Source organism: Lutra lutra, chromosome 15 (genome assembly GCF_902655055.1).
Source record: "Lutra lutra chromosome 15, mLutLut1.2, whole genome shotgun sequence".
Taxonomy (NCBI): Eukaryota; Metazoa; Chordata; class Mammalia; order Carnivora; family Mustelidae; genus Lutra; species Lutra lutra.
Genome location: NC_062292.1, coordinates 41,743,306 through 41,768,746, shown reverse-complemented (window position 1 = coordinate 41,768,746; position 25,441 = coordinate 41,743,306). Strand labels below are relative to the sequence as shown.

General features: G+C 39.2%; 1 protein-coding gene across 7 annotated transcripts in view; it reads right to left on the bottom strand.

Moving 5' to 3' along the window:
• Positions 1 to 25,309, bottom strand: part of PPP1R12B (protein phosphatase 1 regulatory subunit 12B) — a 216,470-nt gene extending 191,161 nt beyond the window's left edge. For 3 of the 7 annotated variants that reach the window (XM_047705541.1, XM_047705543.1, XM_047705544.1), the window contains exon 1: positions 24,848 to 25,307. In XM_047705541.1, coding sequence (XP_047561497.1) covers positions 24,848 to 25,138 — 291 coding nt within the window. In that variant the 5' untranslated portion in view covers positions 25,139 to 25,307. Of the gene's footprint in view, positions 1 to 24,847 lie in introns of all 7 variants that reach the window. The other 4 variants (XM_047705546.1, XM_047705547.1, XM_047705548.1 and 1 more) reach the window with 3 other exon arrangements.
• Between the last annotated feature and the right edge of the window lie 132 nt (positions 25,310 to 25,441).

Sequence of the window (25,441 nt, the reverse complement as noted above, 5' to 3'; positions counted from 1 at the left end):
TCTACCAAGTACAGAAGGGCAGGGAGGGCAATGTAAGCAAGGAGAACAACATGAGCATATGTTCACGAGGAGTGCTCAGGAAATGGCAAGTAATAAACGTGCAGGTTATGTGAATATGGTTGAGCAGTCGTGGGGAAAGAAACTGGTAAGATGGGTTAAAAAATTTCCATGCCATGGAAACAACCTTTTTACTCTCCATGTCAATAGTTCCAAAATGTAAAGCTGCATCAGAATAACCTGAGATCCATGGAAAAAAATACAGATTCCTGGGCTCTACACCAGAGCTACTGAACTGGAATTTCCAGAGATAGGGCTGAGACATGTGTATTTGAATGAGTATCCTAATGTGTAATAAAATTTGGTAACCATTGATAGATTTTTTTAAGGAAACTTTTATTATTAGATTGATATTTTAAAGATAACTCTGAAGGTTCCATTAAAAATGGACAGTAGTGTGTGCAAAACTAGAAAAAGAGAGACCTACAGCAGACTATGGCAATGACGCATTCATTTATTCAACAGCCATTTAAATAAATAAGTGCCTACTGGTTCACATGAGAGATGACAGCCTGAACTAGGGTACCAGCCATGTAAATGGGAGACAAGAAGACAGAGTCAAGACACAAAAAAGATAGAACTGACAAGTCTTGATGATTCAACAGGTCATAGGGGAAGGAAGGAAGGGAGCAAATTCCAGTTTTCATCAGTGATTCCCAAATTTGGATGAGCATCAGAGTAAAGGGTTCCTGGGTCCTACCCCAGACCTACTGAGTCAGGTTCTTTGGAGGGTAGGACTAAGAGTTTCTATTTTTAACATGTGCCCTCTGCAGTTAGCTGAGCATCAACGGTGGGACTGACAAATGAGAATTAATGTCTTAGATGACTGAATGGTTTATGAAGAAAAGATGAGAAGAGAAGGAGGAGGAGCAACAGGATGAAAAAAACAGTTTTGCTCCAGAAATACTGAGACTGCTACAAATCTGTAAGACATGTAGATCAAGATGTGTAGTAGATGACTAGGAAATGCAAATCTGGAGTCCAGAGAAAACATAAAGTTTGGAGAGGTCAGAGCTGGATAGATCAGGACATCATGGGTATGTACGCACTAGATGAGGCCATGGGAGTGGGTAAAGTTACAAATGGAGAAACGGCAAGAGAGAAAAGTGGGCTGGAGATGGAAGTCTGGAAAAAGAGTGGGCAGAGGAGGACCCGGAAAAAAAAGCAATGTTTTAGAAGCCAAGGGTTGAGTTTTTAATTAATAAAAGGGATCAAGCAGACAAAATATCATAAAATTGTCCCAAAGGAAAAGAACTAAGAAGGTATGGAAGGTATTTAGGAAGTCTGTAGTGACCTACAAGAAAGCAGTATCAGTAGAATGACAGGAATCTAAGTGGGTAAACACCACTCCCTAGAGAATCCGAGGAGAAAGGACAGAAAGATAAGTCAGTAGTTCGAAAGCAAGAGTTAAGACAAAAAGTGATTTTGGGGGGCGCCTGGGTGGCTCAGTGGGTTAGGCCTCTGCCTTCGGCTCAGGTGGTGATCCCAGGGTCCTGGGATCGGGCCCCACATCGGGCTCTCTGCTCTGCGGGGAGCCTGCTTCCTCCTCTCTCTCTCTGCCTACTAGTGATCTCTGTCTGTCAAATAAATAAATAAAAATCTTTTAAAAAAAAAGTGATTTTGGTAGTAATTTTTATCTGTGTATTTTTTTATTGAGGTATAATCGATATAACATTATAGTAGTTTCAGGTATACAATATGATTTGATATTTGTATATATTGCAAAATGAGCATCACAATAAGTCCAGTTAAGGTCAATTTTTTTTCTTTTTTCTTTTCTTTTCTTTTTTTTTTTTTTTTGGTAGAGAGCGAGAGCACAAGTGGGAGGTGGGGGGAAAGGGCACAGGGAGAAGGAAAGAGAATCCTAAACAGGGCCCAGCGTAGCCCAAGGTGGAGCTTGATTCCATGACCCTAAGATCATGACTTGAGCCAAAATCAAGAGTTGGACACTTGACCGAATGAACCACCCGGGCACCCCATGTCATTTTTATTTCTAAGAACGGAGACATTTTATTTTATTTATTTATTTATTCATTCATTCATTTATTTACTTTTAAGATTCTTTTTTAAAAAATTTTATTTGAGAGAGAAAGAGCAAGAGCGCATAAGCAGGGGGAGAGGCAGAGGGAGAAGCAGTCTCCACACTGAGCACGGAGCCCGAAGTGGGGCTCTATCTCAAGACCCTGGGGTCATGACCTAAGCCAAAGGCAGACACTTAACTGACTAAGCCAGCCAGGCACCCCAACTTGAGGGATTTTAAAGAAAAGAAGGAGAAAGGAGAGGAGAAGAAAGTAAAGACACAAATGAAGACATAACTGATCTAGTAATATCATGGAAGAGGTGGGGAAGGAGGATACTAGCCCCTGAAAGGAGGGGAGAAGAAATGACAACAGAGACAGTTTGGAGGTGGAGAAGAGCATACTGAATGTGGGTTTTTTTGTTTTGCTTTGTTTTTTGTTTTGTTTTGTTTGTTGAGTAGATGATGATTAGGTCAGGTCTTAAGAGGAAAGAAAGGAAAGATGTGGTTAGATATGGAGCCACTAGAGATGATTAAAACATTGGTAGGTGGTAATGAGGGCCCAAATGCGGGCGTTTCAATTTATTTACTTAACAAATACATATACAAGCACTCTGTGTGCTGAGGCAGTGTTCTGAGCACTTTACATAGATTAGCTCAATTATCCCTCATACCAACTCTATGAGTTTCACACTCTTATGGTTCTCATTGCGTGTGTGATGGAACTGAGACACAGAGAGATGAAGTGACTTGTGTAAGCTAGCAAATGACACAACCAAGACTCAAATCCAGATTGTCTGGCTCCAAAGTTGTGCTTTGAACCACTCTACTGTGCTGCTTCTTTAATACAAAAATCAGTATGTCTGTCATGTAGCCAATAAGAAATATTCTAAAATTTCACCTAGCACTGCTGAGCAGTATAGGAGAGAGAGAAGTAGACTAGGAAGAGGCAGGGTAAGGACTGTGAACTTGACAAACCATAAGGAAAGTAGAGGGCACTTACAAAAGGACAGTTGTGATGACTAGTGTCCTGGGAGCCCAGCTGGTTCTAACTTCATAATCTATCTCACAGATCCTAAACTCTTCTCTAAATTCCAACTGTTCAGTGCACATTAGCGGTTCGATATCTTATCCGAAATTAATAACCTAAGACTAAGCTCTACTCTTGCTCCAAATCAGCTTCCTTTCTTGCCTTCCCCATTTCAATTTACAATTTAGTGCAGAATGAAAGAGGACTGTCTTTCTTATCATTTTTTCTCAGCGCCTAGTTCAGTATGTGGTAAGGAATGGATGCTTAATAAATATTTGTTGAATTTCAGTATTATTCTTAAAATTTAAAATTGTTTTTTACTTCTCCTTCTCCTATTTTCTATATCCAGTAATTTCCAATATCCTGTATTCTTCCTAAATGCCTTTTCACATCTTACTGTTCTCTTCAACCCCTTTCACTATTGCCATAGAGTCTATGATCATAAGCTATTACACATCTTATGTTTCTCCCTCCTCAAATCAATTTATTCAATACAATTTTGTCAAATTAATCACTTAAAATACTACTCTTTTCACATTACTTCTTTGCTCCAAAATATCCAGTCTGTTCAATACTCAGTTACGAGATGCCAACCTGCCAGAAACAGTGCCTTTCCCATTGACAGTAACCCCTATTTCTTCAAAACCTCTGTACTAATTATCCAGTCTAATCATTCTATAATTATTCTACCTTAAACACCTTGTTTTGTTGCTGTTGGTTTTTTTCATGTAACTATGTCTTATCGTACCAAATAGTATAAAAAGTCCTTGAAGGAAGAAAAGGTTTCTTTTACTTTTTTTTTTTATCCTGCTGAGACTGCAAGCATAGTGCAGTGCACAAAAGTATCTACCATCCTTGACCAACAGTTTCCCAACAACCATAACAAGAGAAGCGCCAGGTTGAAGTCCCTGGTGAACTTTGGTTTGGTTTATTATCCTACTACGTTATTTAATATTTATATTATATTGAAAAAAACTTTAAAGATCCTTTCCACACTCCTTTACTACAAATAACAACTTCCAGTATAATTTTTATATCAAATAAATGACAGACTAATTTTATTTAATTCATTATAATTTCTAAAAGGATGCAATTCTTAGCTTTATGGACAACACTGCATTTATATACCAATCCCCAAACAATGCTAAAGATTTCTTTTTATTTTTACTACAATGCTTGCATTTCTACCAATCCATTCGATTTAGTGTTTTGATTTGCCTTCAGCTGATTTCCAAAGCTGTAAGACTTACGACATAGCAGACTGTCTGAACTTGGCAAAAACTTTCTATATCAGAGATGCTTATTCCTAACAGTTGTACAACTCTCATCATACTGACACACGGCCTGAAGGTCAAGGCTCTAAATTCTGCAATATTTTTAGCATCCAAAATCCTGGTTTATGTTTTCCTTCTTGTTGTCTTGGTCTTCAAAAGATGTAAGAACATGATATCCAATTCCTAATTCCCTCTAAGTCTTAACCAACCAAAGTTTAAGTGATTAAAAAAATCCAAAACAGAAAATGAATTACCGAGAAAAAAACATACACTTTGAGGAAAAGACTTGAAATATGAACCCTAATTCCAATTCTGATTATTCTCATTAAATTATTGGCTGGAACAACTCACTGCTCCTCCCTTGCTACCATCCCCTATCCCTAATTAGTTTATTCACTGAACAAATATTTATTCCCAGTGCCTAAAATTTAATAGATATTGTGGTAGATGCAGTTAACACAATGGCTAATAAGGTAGGCATAGTCCCTGCCCTCCCAGAGCTTGAAGTCTAGTTAGGGGAAGACAGCCAAAGAAATGAGAAACTAGAAAACTATATGACAAGTGCTATGACACGTACGCTATCAGAGACCAAGGGGAAAATGCAGGAGAAGAACCTACCATGGGAAAAAAAAACATAGTATGGGTAAGCTATGGGGAGGTTCCTTGGAGATAATGATGTTGAACCTGAGACCTGAAAAATGGGTAAGCAAACAGAGACAATAGGCATCAGAGAAGTAGAAGGAGATGTACAAAAAACAGAACACAAACTGAGTAAATGAAATATTGTTGAAGCGCAGAATTCGAAGTTGGGAATGGCAAGAAGTGAGAATGGACTTCTCAGTTCTCAAAACAGGGCAATGACAAACATCGCAGGATTTTAAGGAAAGCATAAAATGTTCCGCTGTTCCTGGCTCGAGTACAGGAAATGGTTGGGAAAGGCAAAGGACAAGCCGGGAAACTACTCAGCAGACTATTTCTGTAACCCAGGTGAAAGATAATGACTTGGACTACAGTAATGGTGAGGGGAACAAACGAAAGCAGAGACTTCAGAGACACTCAGGAGGTGCTATCCACAGGATATGGTGGTGTAAGCTCATGAAAATACCATGTCTGTTTTGTTACTTATTACCTCCTCAGTGCTAATAAGTATCTAGCCCATAGTAAGTGCTAGATAAACACTGCTGAACAAATCAGTCAAGAAAGGAAGGAGTCACAGATGTTACTCAGATTTCACATAACAACTGGGTAGAGAGAGGGAGGTACCATTTACTAAGACAGGAAACACCGGAAGAGAAGCATAAATACGTTGACTTTGAAGTACCCGTGAGCCATCCAAGGACAGATAATGAGAACACAGACGGATATCAATTACAAAGCACAGGAGAAAATCAGACCCTCCTGGAAATGTAAAATAATGGCAGCTTCAGTGCCTCAATTAAAGCTACAGTTGATAACTGGCACTTTTAAAGGATACTGTCTATGATATCACTCCAATAATCCCTTTAAACTTCCCAAGGTTATTAACTAATGGTTTTAATGTCAGAAGTATTAAAAAATTAATACCCATTCCTGTTCTTTAAATCATTAGCAAATCTTTAATTTCTTGACCGAGGTAGTGGTAATTCAAGCCTTTGCTTTACAAAACTCCACTAATTTGTATATTTATATTTTATGCACACTTTTCTATATGCATACTACATTTTGCAATATAAAACGGTTTTTAAAAACCTTAACAGGGGGGCACCTGGGAGCTCAGTGGGTTAAGCCTCTACCTTCGGCTCAGGTCGTGATCTCAGGGTCCTGGGATCAAACCCCACATCTGGACCTGCTCAGCAGGGAGCCTGCTTCCCCCCTTCTCTGACTGCTTCTCTACCTATTTGTGATCTCTCTCTCTGTCAAATAAATAAATAAAATCTTAAAAAAAACAAAAACAAAAACGACCAAAAAAACCTTAACAGGGGCACGTGGGTGCCTCAGTTGGTTAAGCATCTGACTCTTGATTTCAGCTCAGGTCATGATCTCAGGGTTGTGAGATTGAGCCCTGTGTCAGGTTCTGCTTGAGATTCTCTCCCTATGTCCCTCCCACTGCTTGAGTGTGCTTACTCTCTAAAATAAATAAATAAATCTTAAAGGAAAAAAAAACCTTAACAAACCAGAAACAAGCATTTATTATATCAATAACTTCTGCCTGTAACATAGGGCTCAAACTCACCATCCTAAGATCAAGAGTCACACGCTCTTTCAAGCAAGCCAGCTGGGCATCCCTAATATGGTAAGTTTAACTCACTCTTTATATCTTCACTTCATTTCCGTGAAGGCCTGCGTGCACATAAATATTCAAACATTCAAGGGGCACCTGGGTGGCTCAGTCATTAAGCATCTGCCTTAGGCTCAGGTCATGATCACAGGGTCTTGGGATGGAGCCCCACATTGGGTTCCCTGCTCGGCGGGAAGCCTGCTTCTTCCCTCTTCCACTCCCCCTGCTTGTATTCCCTCTCTGGCTGTGTCTCTCTCTGTCAAATCAATAAATAAAATCTTAAAAAAAAAAAAAAAGACTTCTACAAATGAATAATAAAAGGACCAAAAAATACTTTTTTAAGTGCAAAAGATTTAAATCAGACACCACACACACACACATACATACTCCAAATGATCAGTAAGTACATGAGGTGTTCAACATCATTTGTCATGCCAAATTAAAACCTTAGTGAGAGGGGTGCCTGGGTGGCTCAGTCACCTAGGCGTCCAACTCTTAATTTTTGGCTCAGGTCATGATCTTGGGGTCCTGGGACTGAGCCCTCTGGGCTTAGCCAGGAGTCTGCTTGGGATTTTCTCTCCCTGTCTTTCTGCCACGCCCCTCACTCATGCTCTCTCTCTCAAAGAAATAAAATCTTAAAAAAAAAAAAAATTGAAAACAAAAAACCTCAATCAGAGAGCAATATACAAACACTCAAATGGCTAGTATTAAGAAGATTTAACAACAAGAACAAAAAGACTGACAAAATCAAAAATTAAGAAGGAAGTAGAGCAAACAACTATCATTCATGACTAGTAGTAGTGTAAAATGGTACCACCACATTGGAAAGCTGAAGTTATTAATAAAGTTAAAATTTCACATACTCTACAACCCAGCAATTTCATCTCTAGGTATTTACCCAAGAGAAAGGAAAACATATATCTACAAAAAGACTTGTACAGTAGAAAAATAGTCACAGCAGCTTTATTCATAATAGAAGGAAGAGGAAGAAAAGAAAAAAGGAAAGAAAGAACCAGAAGTCAATCTACAGGAGGATAAACAAATTACAAAAATTCACAAAATGGAGTAGCTACTCAGCCATAAAAAGAATGAACTACTGATACATCAAAAAATGGATAAACTTCAAAAACATGTTCAGTTCAAGAAATCAAACATAAAGAAGCATATACTAGTCCATTTTAAGAACAGTCAAACTAACCTAGAATGACAAAAATCACAGTAGTGATTGCCTGGGAGAGCTCAAATGTAACTGTCAAGGGTGATGAAAATGTCCTGTTTCTTGATTTGGGTGATAGTTATATGGTAATATACACTGTCAAAAACCCATTAATCTGTACACTTAAGATCTATGCATTTTACTAAATGCAATATATACCTCAATTTTTAAAAAATAAGAAAATGAGAGGGGCACCCGGGTGGCTCAGTGCGTTAAGTCTCTGCCTTCAGCTCGGGTCATGATCTCAGGGCCCTGGGGATCCAGCCCTGCATCCTGCTCTCTGCTCATCAGGGGGGCCTGCTTCCCCCAACCTCTCTCTGCCTGCCTACTTGTGATCTCTCTCTGTCAAATAAATAAATAAAATCTTTTTAAAAAAATAAGAAAATGAGGAAAGTTCATCTGAAATTTTTAGACCGGTGACCAGGGAGTGCTTTGCTGCAAAGGTAACATTTGAGTAAAGATCTGTTGAAAGTCAAAAAGCAAGGCAGGCGGATTATCTGATCAAGCAGCCTTCTAGGCAGAAGGGGTAACAGATACAAGGTCCTTTAGCAGAAACAGCAACGGGAGTTTTTCAGAAACAGGGCAGAGGCCAGTGTGGCTGGAGTGGAATGAACAAGAAGAAAAATGAGTTCAGGTAGATAAGCAAATAGTGATAGAGATCAGATCATATAGTGCCTGATGGGTCACAGAAGGCCTCCTTAAAGATTCTGGTCTTCATCTCAAGACTAATGGAAAAATCACCTACATGCCTATTAGCAATCAGCACTGCTCAGCAGCTTACATAATAAAGCTTAGTAAGAAGCAAAGCCAGGATTAGAACCCAGGTATATTTTAACCATAATCTTAACCATTTTGTTATAGTAACTCAATATAATAATAAGAGTCAATATTTACTAAGTGCTAACTATTAAATGTTTGATCTAAAGGGCTTTTTTTTTTTTTTTTTTTAATCTAAAGGACTTTCTATTAGGTCTTTCCAATCAAATATTGTACTACAAATGTGTCACAAGTATGGGACGCCTGGGTGGCTTAGTTGGTTAAGCCGCTGCCTTCGGCTCAGGTCATGATCCCAGAGTCCTGGGATCGAGTCCCACATCAGGCTCCTTGTTCTGTGGGGAGCTTGCTTCTCCCTCTGCCTCTGCCTGCCACTCTGTCTGCCTGTGCTCACTCTCTCTCTCTCTCTCTCTGACAAATAAATAAAATCTTAAAAAAAAAAATGTGTCACAAGTATGATGCAAAGATCTTTTTGAATGGAATTTTGTAATACTATTAAAAAATCTTTTGTAGCCAATCAAAATTTAAAATAGGTAAAGTTATATTTAGTTTTTATGTCTACCTCTATAAACTTGCTAAATTTAGAAATAAGAATTTTGGTATATAAAACTCCATTGCCAGTGAGTTTGCTATAGTGACTCCATAAAATAGCCCTTTCCTTGATCTTCCTATTGAATCATTTTCGCCTATGTTTTAATTTTAGTCTCCACTGTTTAACACTAGTGAAGTTCTATGTTTTAAATGCACATGTAAAATATATTGTTTTTCTATTTAATTTGCTCCAATTTTTCCACCATATTTCTTTTTTTTTTTTTAAGATTGTATTTATTTATTTGATAGAGAGAGAGACAAGAGAGAGAGGGAACAGAAGCAGGGGGAGTGGGAGAGGGAGAAGCAGGCCTCCCACCAAGCAGGGAGCCTGATGCGGGGCTCGATCCCAGGAGGCTGGGATCATGACCTGAGCCAAAGGCAGATGCCCAACGACTGAGCCACCCAGGCGCCCCTCCACAATATTTCTAACTAGAAGGTGGGTATGTCATAATTATCACCATGACCAACATAGTCATTATGTGGTATTAATAGGTGTTTCTAAATAAGATTTAATTTATTTTATTCATTTCTTGACTTACTTCTTGGTCTACTTATTTTTTATTTTTTAAACAGTGATTTTCCTTTAAAAAAATTTTTTTAAGATTTTATTCTTAAGTAGTCTACACACCCAAGGTGGAGCTGGCACTGACAATCACAGGACTAAGAGTCACAAGCTCCACCAACTGAACCATCAAGGCGCCCCATTTATTAATAATAGATTTTTTTTTAAGATTTTATTTATTTGACAGACAGAGATCACAAGTAGGCAGAGAGGCAGGCAGAGAGAGAAAGGAGGAAGCAGGCTCCCTGCTGAGCAGAGAGCCCGATGTGGGGCTCGGTCCCAGGATTCTGGAATCATGACCTGAGCCCAAAGGCAGAGGCTTTAACCCACTGAGCCACCCAGGCGCCCCTTAATAATAGATTTTAATGCTAACAATTAACCAAAGTTTAATTTTTTAATAGATTTTCTCATGATATGTTAGGGAAATACAATGCACTTTTATATAAAACTCCCACGGCTTCCAAGTGTGCTATACAAATAATGTCATTTTCTGCGCGCCATGACATGAAAGAGGTAGGGAAGCCGTGCATCATCTCACAGAGTTGAGATGTAAATTCTGACAATGTAAAAAATCAAAGGAGCAACAGAATGCAAAAAAGGAAATCTTCCCCCTTTGCCCCAAAATGGTACGAATCTAAAGGATCTAAGAGGCCTTTTAAAAGTAAACAGAAGGGCTAAGGATACCTGGCTTTCTCAGTTGGTGGAACATGTGTCTCTCAGTTTTGGGGTGGTGAGTTCAGGCCCCATGTGGGGGGCATAGAGCCTACTTTAAAAAAACAAATAAATAAAGTTAATATTAGTTCTAAAAGGAGAGGTGGACCAGAACTGTCAGAAAAGCAGCATGGGGTCCTCTGCCCCTCCTCCTCCTCATGTGTGCACAGGCACACTCTCTCTTTCTCTGTTCCTCAAATAAAAAAAAAAAAATCTTTAAAAAAAAAGAAAATAAAAGCAATAAAACCTAGACAGAAAACTTGAAGCTTCTGAGTCAGACAGACCTAGATTCAATGAGACCTAGGTAAGGGCAAATTGCCTTCTCTGATTCTACTTCCTTGTTATTAAATGAAATAAAACCGCTTACTTGGTAGAGTTGTTGATGTAAAAATAATTTTAAAAGCAAAATGCATAATGCAACACTTGGTACACAGTGGGCACTCAGTAAATAGTACTTGCTATAATCAAGACACACTGATTTCTACCATGGTAAAACATTTGTAAAAATTAATAGCCTGGGGGGGAAAAAACAAAGAAAAATGAAAAAAGTTCATTGTTATGGTGTTATTTGTACTAGTGAATTGTTTTTTCTTTTATATAATTTTGTTTTTTGAGTTTTTTTTTTTAAGATTTTATTTATTTATTTGACAGACAGAGATCACAAGTAGGCAGAGAGGCAGGCAGAGGGAGAGGGAGAAGCAGGCTTCCCACTGAGCAGAGAGCCCGATAAAGGGCTCGATCCCAAGACCCTGGGATCATGACCTGAGCTGAAGGCAGAGGCTTTATCCCACTAAGCCACCCAGGCGCCCCTATATAATTTTGTTGTAATGTTATGATGATACTTAACAGTAAATACAGAGATGACTTAATTAAATGTGAAACCAGCACTTTAAAAGAACTCTGAGATTAATTCTCTTGAAATGTGAATAATTATAACATGAAGATTCTATCATATTGAGGCTTACAAAAGAGAAATACACTAGAGGGTATTATCCTTCTTCAAAAGTTCTTAAAAGAATTTAGAGAATATTTTACTTTTTCCCAAACTTATCTTTCATAGATAGAAAAGAATATCAAGCAGATATTGGATCATTTGGTTTATAAGTAAAAACATTTCATTATATTTTATTTCTGTTTCATGCTTATGGCATTCTTTTAGCTTCTTTCTAGAACTCAGATTTCTCATTCATCAACTGACAGAGGTGGATCAGATGTTGTCCTCTAATGTTCTTTTTGCTATAATGTCCTGGAATTTGATAATCCTGTAACAAAACAAATACATAATGGCTAGTCCTAAAACTCTACTTTCAAGTGGCCCTATAATAGTGTTCTCCCAGGGCTGAAGCCATTACTGACTCTTATCACTGAGCCCAAAGAGAGCTTGAGAGCTTAAAAATCCACAGTAGAGATAGCAAATGATTAATGATTTGGAAATTGATATTAAATTAAATTAAATTAAACAGATGGTCATGTTCATTAGATTAGAGAAGGCTAAGGACTGAACTACACAAGGCTGAAGACCAACACTTGATAATCTAAAAAACATAGAAAGGCAAACTATGGATAACAATCAATACCCTTTTTTCTTTTACTATGAACAGGATAATAGGAAATGGATTCAATGATAAATGGGAGCAATATGAACCAGACTATATCTTTAAAACTATGAGTTTCCCAGTAACTGCAGAATCCCTAAGGGCAGAGACTTTGCCATCGCTGTATCCCAGCATCTACTGAAAGATCTGGCATCTAGAAGTACACAATAAATATCTGACCAAAAACAATTAATAAAGGGATTTTTAAAGATCCAACCACAGAAGCACATTATAAGAACAGGAATTCTCTCTTCTCTTGATATTTAAAAAAAATGAAGATAAGAGCCTTCTTAATTTAGATACTTACTAGAAACAGAGAGATAAAAATCATTATATTTCAAAGTTATTCCCCTATGAAAACTTTTGAGTCTTGGTAATCCTGCTAAAGCACAGAAAGAACTGAATCAAGGCAAACAAGTCTCCACTCTCACCTGAAAATGGATGCCAATAAAAAATATGTTGCCTATCGGAGAAAGACAACTATCATATGATCTCCCTGATATGAGGGAGAGGAGATGCAACATGGGGGGTTAAGGGGGTAGGAGAAGAATAAATGTAACAAGATGGGATTGGGAGGGAGACAAACCATAAGTGACTCTTAATCTCACAAAACAAACTGAGGGTTGATGGGGGGAGGGGGGTGGGGAGAGGGGGGTTATGGACATTGGGGAGGGTATGTGCTATGGTGAGTGCTGTGAAGTGTGAAAACCTGGCGATTCGCAGACCTGTACCCCTGGGGATAAAAATATATGTTTATAAAAAATAAAATTTAAAATAGATACTTTAAAAAAAAAAATATGTTGCCTATTTAAAAAATCTACTAAGCACTTAAAAGAGTTCCAGCAGGAACATTCTGCTGATACTAGCCCAGTATAGCACTTGGTGAGACCGGAATGGAGGGACCTTTTCACTCGGGTCTGTGCAGCAGGAGCTCTCCAACAGTGATTGTCAACAGATGGGACATAGCTCGGTCATCCTTCAAATCATTTTCCATTACCTCTAGTGATTTATAATGAAGTGAGTCATTCTTTTGACCTCATTTTTCATGCTATTTACTGTCAAAGGGAAACAATCTAAACATGGGGAAGAAAATCAATACAAGAGTCGTGATCATACAACACTGAAACTGCATCCAAAAACCCAAACACAATCCGCCTTGGCACTTCGCAGCCATATCTCATAGTGAGGCCAAATGACTTAAAAAATAAGTAAATGAACAAAAACAGCTAACCAAAATAAGAAAGCTGGCAAAAAGGTTGCAGAGAAGCAGAAAGAAAGTAAACCTGTTTCCCATGAAATGCCCCATATAAATAAAACATAATTCATAAAACCATATACTCTACTGTGAAGTTCACATTCAATTAGAAGGGCAGATCTCTCCTCTGCCTCAAAGGGCACAACACAAAATCTGCCAGCCCAACCTCCATAAGAATATTCCAAATGTCACCCCCATTTTCTAAGGCGAGCACATCATTTGCCTACAAAACTGTGGCACTTATAATGAGCAGCCTTCTCTTCCTATCGTCTCCCCTATAAGGCCAGATGCCTATTAAGAAGGTCTCTCCTGTACAGCCAATTTACTCTTTTTTTTTTTTTTTTAGTTTTCTTTGGAGGCTTTCAAGTTTTTTTTGTTTTGGGGTTTTTTTTTTTTAATTATTTATTTATCTTAGAGAGAGAGAGAGAGAAAGAACCCGCGTGTGTGCAGGGAAGTCCCAACCAGACTCTTGGCTGAGCGCAGAGCCCAACACATGGCTCTATCTCAGGACCCTGAGATCACAACCTGAGCCAAAATCAAGAGTTCGAGCTCAACTGACTGTACCACCCAGGTGCCCCTCAAGTTTTCTTTTCTAATAAAGCTCAAGGGCTGGTGGTGATCTTAGGGGACAAGAAATCATATTACTGAACTGGACTTTGGACACTATTTCAAAATAAGGGGAACTTCAGTTGAGAGTTAAAGGAACTGATACGAAGAGGTGATAGAGAAAGTTTACTCCATTGTCGTCATCACTGACAAATATTTACACATGAAGGGTACGGATCTAAATTTGCTAGTACCATGTCCAGCCTTCCAACAGTCAATACGCTATACCTATATTAACCATTTTATTCACAGTGTTCACAATTTTTTTAGTTGATCACTGGTATCCCACTTAGAGGGTCAACACAAGAAAATGTAATAACAATTATAAAAATGAACTAATTACGGGCTCCCTGCTCAGCGGGAGCCTGTTTCTCCCTCTCCTACTCTCCTTGCTTATGTTCCCTCTCTCACTGTCCCTCTCTCTGTCAAGTAAACAAATAAAATCTTTTAAAAAATGAATTAATCAGGGGTGCCTGGGTGGCTCAGTGGGTTAAGGCCTCTGCCTTCGGTTCAGGTCATGATCCCGGGGTCCTGGGATCGAGTCCCGCGTCGGGCTCTCTGCTCAGCGGGGAGCCTGCTTCCCTTCCTCTCTCTCTGCCTGCCTCTCTGCCTACTTGTGATCTCTGTCTGTCAAATAAATAAATAAAATCTTAAAAAAAAAAAGAATTAATCGCTAAAATTCAGGTCTAGTCATGTCTGTCTTGAAGTGTCAAAATTCTGTTAGGCCATCAATGCCATTAAAGCACAACGAGAGATCATTATATGCTATATGCCTCCCAAGAGAAACATACACCACCGCCTATGATGAATTCTTGCTAAAAACTTCAAATCTGAATCAGATCAAATCTCTAGATCTGACTACCAGTTTATAGAAAATATAGGAGACAAATGAACATGTTAGCAGTACAATCATGCAGTCAGCAAAATCCAGATTGTGGGAAACAACAGTACAAACAACCCTTATTTTTAAACAAATACGATGCAGAGAAAAAAAGTGAGGAGGAAAATATAAATTAACAGAATCTTAAGATATATATGAACCCATGCAGACCTTACATGAATTCTAATTTAAATAAAACAATTATAAAAAAAACTCCATGGGGGCACCTGGGTGGCCTCTGCCTTCGGCTCAGGTCATGATCCCAGGGTCCTGGGATCAAGCCCTACATCGGGATCAAGCCCTACATCGGGCTCCCTGCTCAGCGGGAAGCCTGCTTCCTCCTCTCTCTCTGCCTGCCTGTCTGCCTACTTGTGATCTCTGTCTGTCAAATAAATAAATAAAATCTTAAAAAAAAAAAAAAACAACTCCATGACCTATCAGGGAAATTTAAACACTGCTGAATATTTTATAATTTAGGGAGTTAAGTGTTCAATATTTAGGTGTAATAATGAGATTGTAATTGTTTTTATTACACTTCCATCTTTTAGAAATGCATATTGAAATATTTACAAATAAAAGTATGTTACATCTAGGATTGGTTGTAAAATAATCCAGTAGATTGGGTATGAGGAGAAAAGGACCTACCTAGGCATGAAACAAAACTGGCCATGAGTTGGTAAGTTTTGAGAATTCATTTATACTATTCTCTTTACTTTTGTACTTTGTATTTTTAAATATTCTACAATAAAAAGGTTTATAAAAATTAAAGAAAGTGGGTCACTAGACCAAAAATTCCTAAGTAACGGCCAGGTTGTATACCATATATATCATGGGTATTCCAAGCATGGAATTGTAAAATACTTTCCCAAAATTGCATCAAAATATGATTCAAAAGATTGTCACAATATGACAACGTTTAAGATGCAAAGTACAGGGGCGCCTGAGTGGCTCAGTGGGTTAAAACCTCTGCCTTTGGCTCAGGTCATGATCCCAGGGTCCTGGGATGGAGCCCCACATCGCATCGGGTTCTCTGCTCAGCAGGGAGCCTGCTTCCCCCTCTCTCTCTGCCTACTTGTGATCTCGTCAAATTAATTAATTAATTAATTAAAAAAAAGAAACCACATGCAGATCAATTTTCAATATTAAGAAATAAGGATTCAGTTTTCTAATTACATCGACCCATGAAATGAATATAAACTCATTGCTGCCTGATAAAACTTCAAGTCTCCCAAATTTATTCTAACTGGTTACAATCTAAAATCCAAGATTTAAGAAACAATTTTTTATTTTATTTTTTAAAAGATTTTATTTTTAAGTAATGTCTACACCCAATGCAGGGCTTGAACTTAACAACCCTGAAATCAAGAGTCACATGCTCTATCAACCAGGCACTCCTAAGAAACGATTTTTCAAATTACACTTCAAAAGTAGGGGAGAAATCCCCAATGCATTCAAAGCCTCCTGCCCCAAGTCAACAAATTGAGCAAGTTTTCCTTGCCCTATATAAAATTCTGGGTCAAGATCTTTCATCTGGATTTATTACTACTGTTGAAACACTAAAACTTTATTCCAAATTTCCATTTTTCACCATCTTTAGGTATAAAAGTATAAATCCACAAGCACAGATAAAAATAATCACAAATATTGATGAATACAAGATTCTCCCTCCAATCCCCAAGAGATATGATGCTAAAATAGAAAATTACTACGTAGCCAATTTCCTATTATAAATGATAATAGGAACCAGCTATTCTGGAAAGCATTCCCAAAATCCTAGTTCATTTCTAAAATATATGAATTGCTAAGTAACAACAAGAAGCACAGAGTCAGGCATAAAGTAGACATTCAATAAATGAGTTTGAAAGAATAAATGGCAGCAGAAACTCTTTATTGGTCCTAACCTTCCTATCACTATTCCCCTAAGGCTACCCTCCAGTGACAGTGCTAATGAGTGGGAAATGGGCCAAACCAGAACTGGGAAATAAAATAATCTCAACTAGCTAATTAGCCCTTCAGTAATAGGACTATAACCTTTTTGTTCCCAGAGTCAAGTTTAATATTCTATAATATTCTTAACTCATAAATAATGAAACCATTTTCATTATTTTGAATTAGCCAAAAGCCAGCTTTTTAGGAGTCTTCCCACATATTTTGGGTCCTTATTTACATTGAGAATCATACTGATGGCAGATCTATTTTTTTTCTTTCCAAAAATCAACAGAAAGGTTAACTTACCCTTAATAAGAAAAAACTTCAAATAATCTCCACAAAAGCCCTCAAAAACATCTTTCAATCGAACTTTTCTTTCCAAGATTATAAATGACCAAGTCCAACGGGTTTTGGTTTTGGGTTTGTTTTTTTTTTTTTAGGTCTTCCCCTCAATTTCCCTTTACATTATCAACCATCCATTTCTCGAAACTCCTCCCTAGTTTCACTGTGCTTTTTTGGTTCTCCTCTCTATTAGCTTCCGTTGCTACTGCAACAAATCACTACAAACTTAGTAGCTTAAAACAGCACATACTTACTACCTTACAGATCTGGAGATCTGAAGTCTGAACTCAGTCTCACTGGGCTAAAGTCAAATTTTTGGCAGGGCCAAATGGGCAGAGGCCCATTTCCTTGCCTCTTCCAGCCTCTAAAGTTTGTTTTTTTTTTTTTAAAGGTTTTATTTATTTATTTGACAGAGAGAGATCACAGGTAGGCAGAGAGTCAGGCAGAGACAGAGAGAGGGGGAAGCAGGCTCCCTGCGGACCAGAGAGCCCAATGCGGGACTCGATCCCAGGACCCTGAGATCATGACTCCAGCAGAAGGCAGTGGCTTAACCCACTGAGCCACCCAGGTGCCCCTCTTCCGGCCTCTAAAGGCTGCCTGCATTTCTTGGCTCACAGCCCCCTCCTCAGATCACTCCCTTGCTTGCTTCTATCAGCACATCTGTCACTGACTCTGCTCTCCTGCCTGCTCCCCTCCCATAAAGACCCTTCTGATTATACTGGACTCCCTCTGGATAATCCAAAATAATCTTCCACTTCAAGATCCTAAACTTAATCATATCTGCAAAGTTTTTTTACCATACAAGGTAACATATTTACAGGTTCTGGGGATTAGGATATGGACATCTTTGAGGGGGCCTTTGTCAGCCCACCACGTACTCCTATGGCCCTAATGGGAACTTCTGCATCCTCTGCCTACCACTTAATTGTGGGTTTTTTTGTTCTTTTCTTTTATAGTCTCTCCTCCTCCATATTCATTTCTTCAACTCTCACCTTTATGGTAATCGCCAACCCTCATTTAAATATGAGGAAACTGGTAGGGAAGTGGTAGGAAGCCTAGATAGGGAAGTGGTGATCAGCTTTGAATCATAGATGCCTACAGGGTATATCTACTTGGATGTCTTCAGAGCTCCTCGGTCCAAAATCAGACTGATTCCTATATCCACTGGAGTAACAAAATTCTTTCAGACTCACAGTACAGAACTGTATTATACTTTCCTTTCTTATCTGCATTCTCTCGGCTGGTTCTTTCATCTGCGTCTTTCTATTCACTCTGAAATCCAAATGCAGTCTCATATTCCTTAATGCTGCTTTGGTTGGGTTAACTTCCCTGCCGAAACCCACAAAAGTCTTCTGCTAAGAACTCCATCAAGCATTCTTGGCCTGGTGTTTGATGCTCAAAGTCTTCTAGGATGTCATCCTCACCCATTTCCTAACCCTCCAAATGCATCCATTAGGACTCCTCCACTGAGTCCCCTCTGCCCGCACACCACACCTCTTCCTATCTCTCTGCCCACACTGTTCCATCATCATGGACCATCTTCCTTCGTCCCTCCACTTAGGAAAGCATCTTTCCCTGTCGTCATAGAAATTATCACTCTAAAAGTAACTGTTTTTGATTTATCTATCTCCAAACCAGACTGTGAGTTTCTTTAGGGAAGAAACTATATCTATCAACAAACATACACTTTAACACAGACTTAGAATCTGTTATTAGGCATTCAATATTAGCAGTAAATTGAACAATCTAATAAAACCTTTAACAAGGAAGATAATATAGTAAAGCATATCAAATACTATTCAAATGTCAAAAACTTTACTTTCAAAGCACATTTAATGATATAAGAAAACAATTACAAGGAAAGTTAAGTGAAAAAATCAGAAGACAGTATATAATACCAACTTTGTAAATATGCTCTTATACCCATACATATGAACCCAGTATAATGTTAAAAAATAAAAACCCTGAAAGGAATACACTAAAATGTTAGTAGTATATATCTCTGAGTAGCCTGATTTTAAATTACTTTCAACTTTTTTTTTATAATTTCACTTTCTAATTTTTTTAGAATGAGAAGTAATTTAGTCCAGTAAGAGGCAATATAAAGTTAAGAACACGGATTCTCCGGTCAGACTGCTGGGCGTAAATTCTCGCTCTGCCATTTATTATCTGTGTGACCAGGGGCAGTGTCTCAGTTTCCCTATCTCTATAAACTCCAGACAATAATAAAAGTACCTTATTCATGAGTTGTTTTGAGTATTCCACACAAGTTAATATATTAGAAGAACTTAGAAGAGTCCTTGGCTCAGAGTAAATACCGTAGAAGTACCCCATATCTACCACAGCTGCTGTTACTACTATTCTTACTACTGTAATTAAAAACAACTTATCACGATGTAACTATTAGAATAGCTTAAATAAAATGATAATACAAGGTAAAGGCTGCAAAGCAGCTAGAACTCATGCATTGCTAGGTGGAATGCAAAATGGTAGAGCCACTCTGGAAAACAGTTTGGCAGTTTCTTTTAAAGTTAAGCATTCTCTGGGGCACTCCGGTGGCTCAGTCGGTTAAGCATCGACTGAGGTTATGATCTCTGGGTCATGGGATGGAGCCCCGCCCCAGGCTCTTTGCTGAGCACAGAGTCTGCATGTCCCTCTCCCTCTACTCTTACCCCTCTCTCCCTCTCTCTCAAGTAAATAAACAAATAAAAATATTTTTAAAAAGTGTTAAACATTCATTGCAACAGAACTCAGTTATCCCACTGCTAGGAATTTGACCAAAGTGAAACAAAACATGCCCACACCAACAATGTGTACACAAATGTTTCTAGCAGCTTTATTCATTATTACCAAAAACTAAAATTAATCCAAATGTCCTTCAACTGGTGAATGGATAAACAAACTGTAGTACTTCCATATGCTGGAATACCACTCAGCAATAAAGGCCAGTGAGCTACTGACACATGCGACAAAATGGATGGATGTCACTGCATTACAGCAAATGAAAGCAGCCAGATTCAAAAGGTTTCATGCTGTACGATTCATCTATAGGGCATTGTGGTTATGGGAACAGAACATTGATGAATGGCTGCCAGGGGCTGGGGGTGGGAGGAGGAAGCAGCTACAAGGAGGACAAAGAAATCATGGAGATAATGATAATATTCTATATGTTGATTTGCAATAGTGGCTACACAATTGCATGTACTTGTCAGAACTCACAGAACCCTACATGCAAAAAGGTGAATTTTATTGTATATATAGTATACTTTTTTTTTTTTTTAAGATTTTATTTATTTGACAGAGAGAGAAAGCAAGCACAAGCAAGGGGAGCTGCAGAGAGAGAGAGAGAAGCAGACTCCCTGCTAAGCAGGGAGCCCGACTTGGAGCTTGATCCCAGAACCTGGGGACCATGACCTAAGCAAAGGCAGACATTTAACCGACTGAGCCATCCAGGCATCCTAATAAAGTGTACTTTAATTTAAAAATACTTTAAAATAAAAATAAGCAAACAATGACTTAATTTTAATTTAGCAACAAGACCCATCCAACCTTCTACCTTTAGCAGAATTATGCTTAAACCAAACACACTGACAGCTTGCCTATTTAAAAATATTCACAGAGAAGATTCTATAAGCCCAAATGATAGTATACTGCTACTCTACAGGACTTTAAGAATGGGCAACAAAAATCTGGCTAGGGAACAAATAAAAGTAACTTGCTTCTATACTCAAAACCAAAACAGAACAAAACAAAACAAAAAAATACCCCACCATAAAAATAAGCCTATTTTTCAAATCTGGCTTTGAGGTCCATTATAGCATGGAAACTTGGGACTAATACTCATAAGGCAAGGAGCCAGGTGCCTGACATAGTCTGATGCATCATAACCGACTGAAAGAGGTAAACTACTAAATGACTCAGGATGACTGTTCTAGATCCACAATAACGAAGCCAACAGGATCTTCTTAATCCCATATTGCCCCGGGTCCTGACACTGAACTGAATTCATCAATATACACGGGTGAGGTAAAGCATCTCACAAGCAGAACTACAAGGGAAATAAGTAACGAACTTGCAATAAAAGAGAAAGGGTTAAGAACACAAGTTTTAGGGGCACCTGGCTGGCTCAGTAGATGAGCAAGACTCTTGATCTTGGGGTTATGGGTTTGAGACCCACATCGGACAGAGAGATTACTTAAAAACAAACTACAAAGAATACAAAGTTTTATTTCACCACCCCTGTTGGCACATATACATACTATTTTGTACTGAACTGAACACATTACCATCCTAGTATTCTTCTGTCTTACTCTGTCTTACTCTGAATATAAATTGCTCTGCCTTTCCTCCTTCCCTCATCTGTTTCTGTCTTCTAGAGAGATAGATCATTTTAATCTCCCTGAAGCTACAGGGTCAGATGGAGGCAGCTGTAGAATAATAGAAAATACTAGGAGTTGAATTCCAGGCTGGGATGTCCCCAAACTTGGACTCTGAGACCACTACAAAACTGACCTGAGTTTCTGAATCAAGTACAGAATCATCCTCATCTCTGTGTGGACTGACATTAGAATCCATTACACCCAACACAGATACGTGCCAATAAAATATGTTTTGAAGAAATACTCAGGCACTCATTCTAACAAATCCCAGAAAATCTCCTTTCTGAAAGCAAGCACTTGCCTCTTACAGCAGCCCAACAACTTGACAGATATAGTTTTAAGAGCCTGTATCTACACCTAGAGCACCCGAGATTGTAATACTAAGGATACCAAAATAGGGGATAACAATCAACCTTGCAAAATAAAAAAATAAAAATAAATTTTAAGAAGTACCACCTTACACAGAACTATATTAACCCATATGTCATGACTGATAGTGTATATAAATAAATGAAATGGGAATTCCTCTGTGAGCAAACAAATACTTTCACGGCTTAGAGAATCAGAGTAATGCCTAATTTCCATTGTTAGCTCTGGGATACTAAGGGCATATACAATTTACTCACCCAAGTTTAGTTAGTCTGCATCAGTTTCCAAGGCTTTCATCAGAGGTCTAACCTTTGAGATATTTCTTACCTCAGCCTATTTCAAGTATTATTAATAGGCCCCCTGGAGCTTATCATTGACTCAAGCACCTCCTGGTCTTAGCAAAGGCTGCCAAGAAAGAAAGGTCTCTAAGTCAAAAGTAGCATCAAGGCACCACAACCTGAAGTGTAAATCATTTACTGTGACCTTGTTGGGGGAGGAGAAAAATCAACCACCCCTATCACCTGGGGGTTTCTTCCAACATGCCAAGATGGTCATTCACAGTTGGTCAAGAGGCCTTGGCCAAACAGAAGGGAGAAAGAAAGCAATTATCTTGATAATTCATACTGTGTTTATATAACTGATGGATATTTTAACTAAATAATTCAGATAATTGTACCACTCTCCATTTCACAGAAGGACAATCAGTCACAAAGTAAGCTGTTCAGCTCCTGGCAGCTCCAGTCTCACATTTTGAATATAACCTTTTATGTACCTTAAGAGCTCTTCAGAGCATGGAGAAACATACTGTCACTCCACGGAAACTGACTTGTAAAAGAGTTCCTGAGCCAATAAAGGCCCCTTGTCTGGATTCAAACAAAGAGATAGTTTCTCAACAGAAGGTTTGTTTGGCTCCAAATCTTGAAGCAGCTTAATCTTCGGTTGAATTTGTCTAGTATTAAGTATACCTATTCAATTCAACTCACTGCCAGACCCATAAACGGGGACAAATCCCTACATTGCCTATGCAGGTGTCATTGTTTTTAAAAATCTCATAGCTGTCCTTCCTCTCTTGTTTCAAGAGATAACTGAATGTGAACAGCATATAAAGTGAGAGAAGTTGTATTTCACAACTTGGGACGGTAGTTAAGACAGAAGGAAAGGCACCAAGAAAGTCAGTCTCAGAAGGGATCAGAAGAGTGGTTACCTTGTATGAGAAGGAGCTCTACCAGAGTGACCTCAAAGCACGTGCTTTTCTCAGGGCATTACTAAAATGTATACAGTAAGAACCAGATTCAGGTAGCAGAGTCGCCTTAGAAGAAACAGGGCTCCTGAGTTGCACTAAGAAAACTGTGCTTTGATAGAATGGGGACTCAGTAAAGGAGCACATGGACCAGAAAGCTGGATGCTATTTCTCTACCATCTATGAGCCCAAGAAACGGTTCCTTCCAGAATCCAGATCTCCATCTCCTTAACATTCCAAATATATTTGAAAAATAAATATTCACCTTCTCAAAGAATCCAGAAACTTAAAATAATGCATATGGCCCTCTTAGCATCTAGCTTATTTATATTCAGTTCCTTATCAGGTGAGATATAAAGCTCTGGAATTTAAGTCTGAAAAATCAATGCCTAAGGGCAACTTGTTTCTTTTCTAATCTTGCACAAGTAACAATTTTCCAAGCTTCAGATTCCTCATCTGTAAAATGGGAGTTACAACACTACTTGCCACACCTCCTTCAAGAATCACTGCTGAGATCCACATAGGGGAAGACATACATAAGAATTTTTAAACAGCAAAGGACTATACAAATGTTGCTTGCTAATTAGGTGGGCCACTCTTATAAGCAGGGAAAAAAAAAAAAAACCCAGATACAAACAGAATGAAAAGAAGAGAAGGTTCTTCCATCTGAAAGAGAAGGGTTGCAAACACGGTAAGGGATAATTTTAGGCTATTGGCTAATACATTCAGTAAGTGGTATGACACAAAATGGAATTATTATTTAGAAGTGGATTCTCATGCCAACACATTTACTTTGTACACACGGCAGGGAAAAAAAAATAAGAAAGATTAGGAGTGGGTGACCAGCTCTCAGCTCACCAAAATAAGGAGTGAAGTTCTGTTAGGGGAGGGAAGGGGGAGTTAGTTATGACAGTCAGAATGTATTGAACATTACTGCATAAGTAAGAATACTGTTGCATAAGTTGAGGGCACTAAGAGTGTTATTACTAAGCACACCACTGTTAAGTTATAGCCACAACCCATATACTATAGGTATATATAGGGCATATGATTTTTATAAAAAGCTTTGAGAAAAAAGAAAAGAAAAAGACTATTCCACAAGTATCAAACAAACATAAGTGATTCAGTAGGTATTCAGAAGTATTCAGCTTCTCCATAGGAAGCTCTTAGGGAGGTAATACTCCTAAAAAGACACACGTAACAATGAGGTCAGAGGTGTTCTCGGAGCCTGTGGGAGACACAAGCTGTTTATGAATCATTACAAACCAGCAAAACAAGAGGTATGGTTTCAGAAGATCTGCTTGCTTTAACCTAATATAGGGGTTTACTCTCTGAATGATCTAAGATAACAGGGCCACACAGAAAACTGAATTTTCTGAAAAGGCATCAGATGACATTGACGATGCCTATACGAGTGACATGGTGTACAGGCACACCAACTAGAGAGTGAAGATGACTAATCTATAGGGATAACACCAGCGACCAAATCATCAGTAACCATGACAACTCAAGTAGGTGGAGGGAAATACAAACACTGACCAGGCAGCGGGGTGACACTACTCCTTCAGGTAGAGACCCTGGGGTCGGAAAAAGACTTGATTAGTGGAGCAAGCTGTACGAGAATGAAACCGACTAGCCCCAAAGGACCAGTGTGCGTGCAGGAGAGCTAGGTGGTGACACTAACACTCCCCATGGGCGGCCCGCAGGGGTCACAGTCTCATCTGTAGGAGACTGGACGCCTATCCGACCGAAAAGGGAGTTACCTGGTGCAGGGCTGTCAAGCCGTCCACGTTGACCGTGTTGATGTCCGCACCTCTGGCCAGAAGCTTTTTCACCTCGTCGGTGTCCCCGCTAGAGCAAGCGGCCAGGAAAACAGCACCGTCCTCGAAGCGGACCCTGGGGCTCCCGCGACGAGTCTGCGGCTGCCGCCCCGCGCCTCGTCGCTCCGCGGGTTCCTGCTCTGTCAGCGAGCCCCGCCAGCGCCGAAGCTGCTCAGCCCGCCGCATTCGCGCGGACTCTGCCCGCTTCCCGCCCAGGTGCTCCAGCTCCGCCATTGCTCCGACCTCCGCAGCTGCTGCTGAAACTCACCACCCCTGGATTGCTATTGCTGCCCCAGTTGCCGCCGCAGCTTCCCTCAGAGCGATTCAGCCCGGAGCAGAAGGCGGAGACCCCAGCACCGCCATCTTTACTCCTCCCGCCAGTAGCACCGCCCGCACGGTTCCCTTGGCTTCAACACGCAGGCGCTGCCCGCGCCTCTGGTCATCACGGGACTTGTAGTGAGAGACCGGCCCTAACGGCAGATCATGGCCTTGAGGGAACTACAAATCCCTGGATGCCTCAGGGAAGAGGCGAGGACT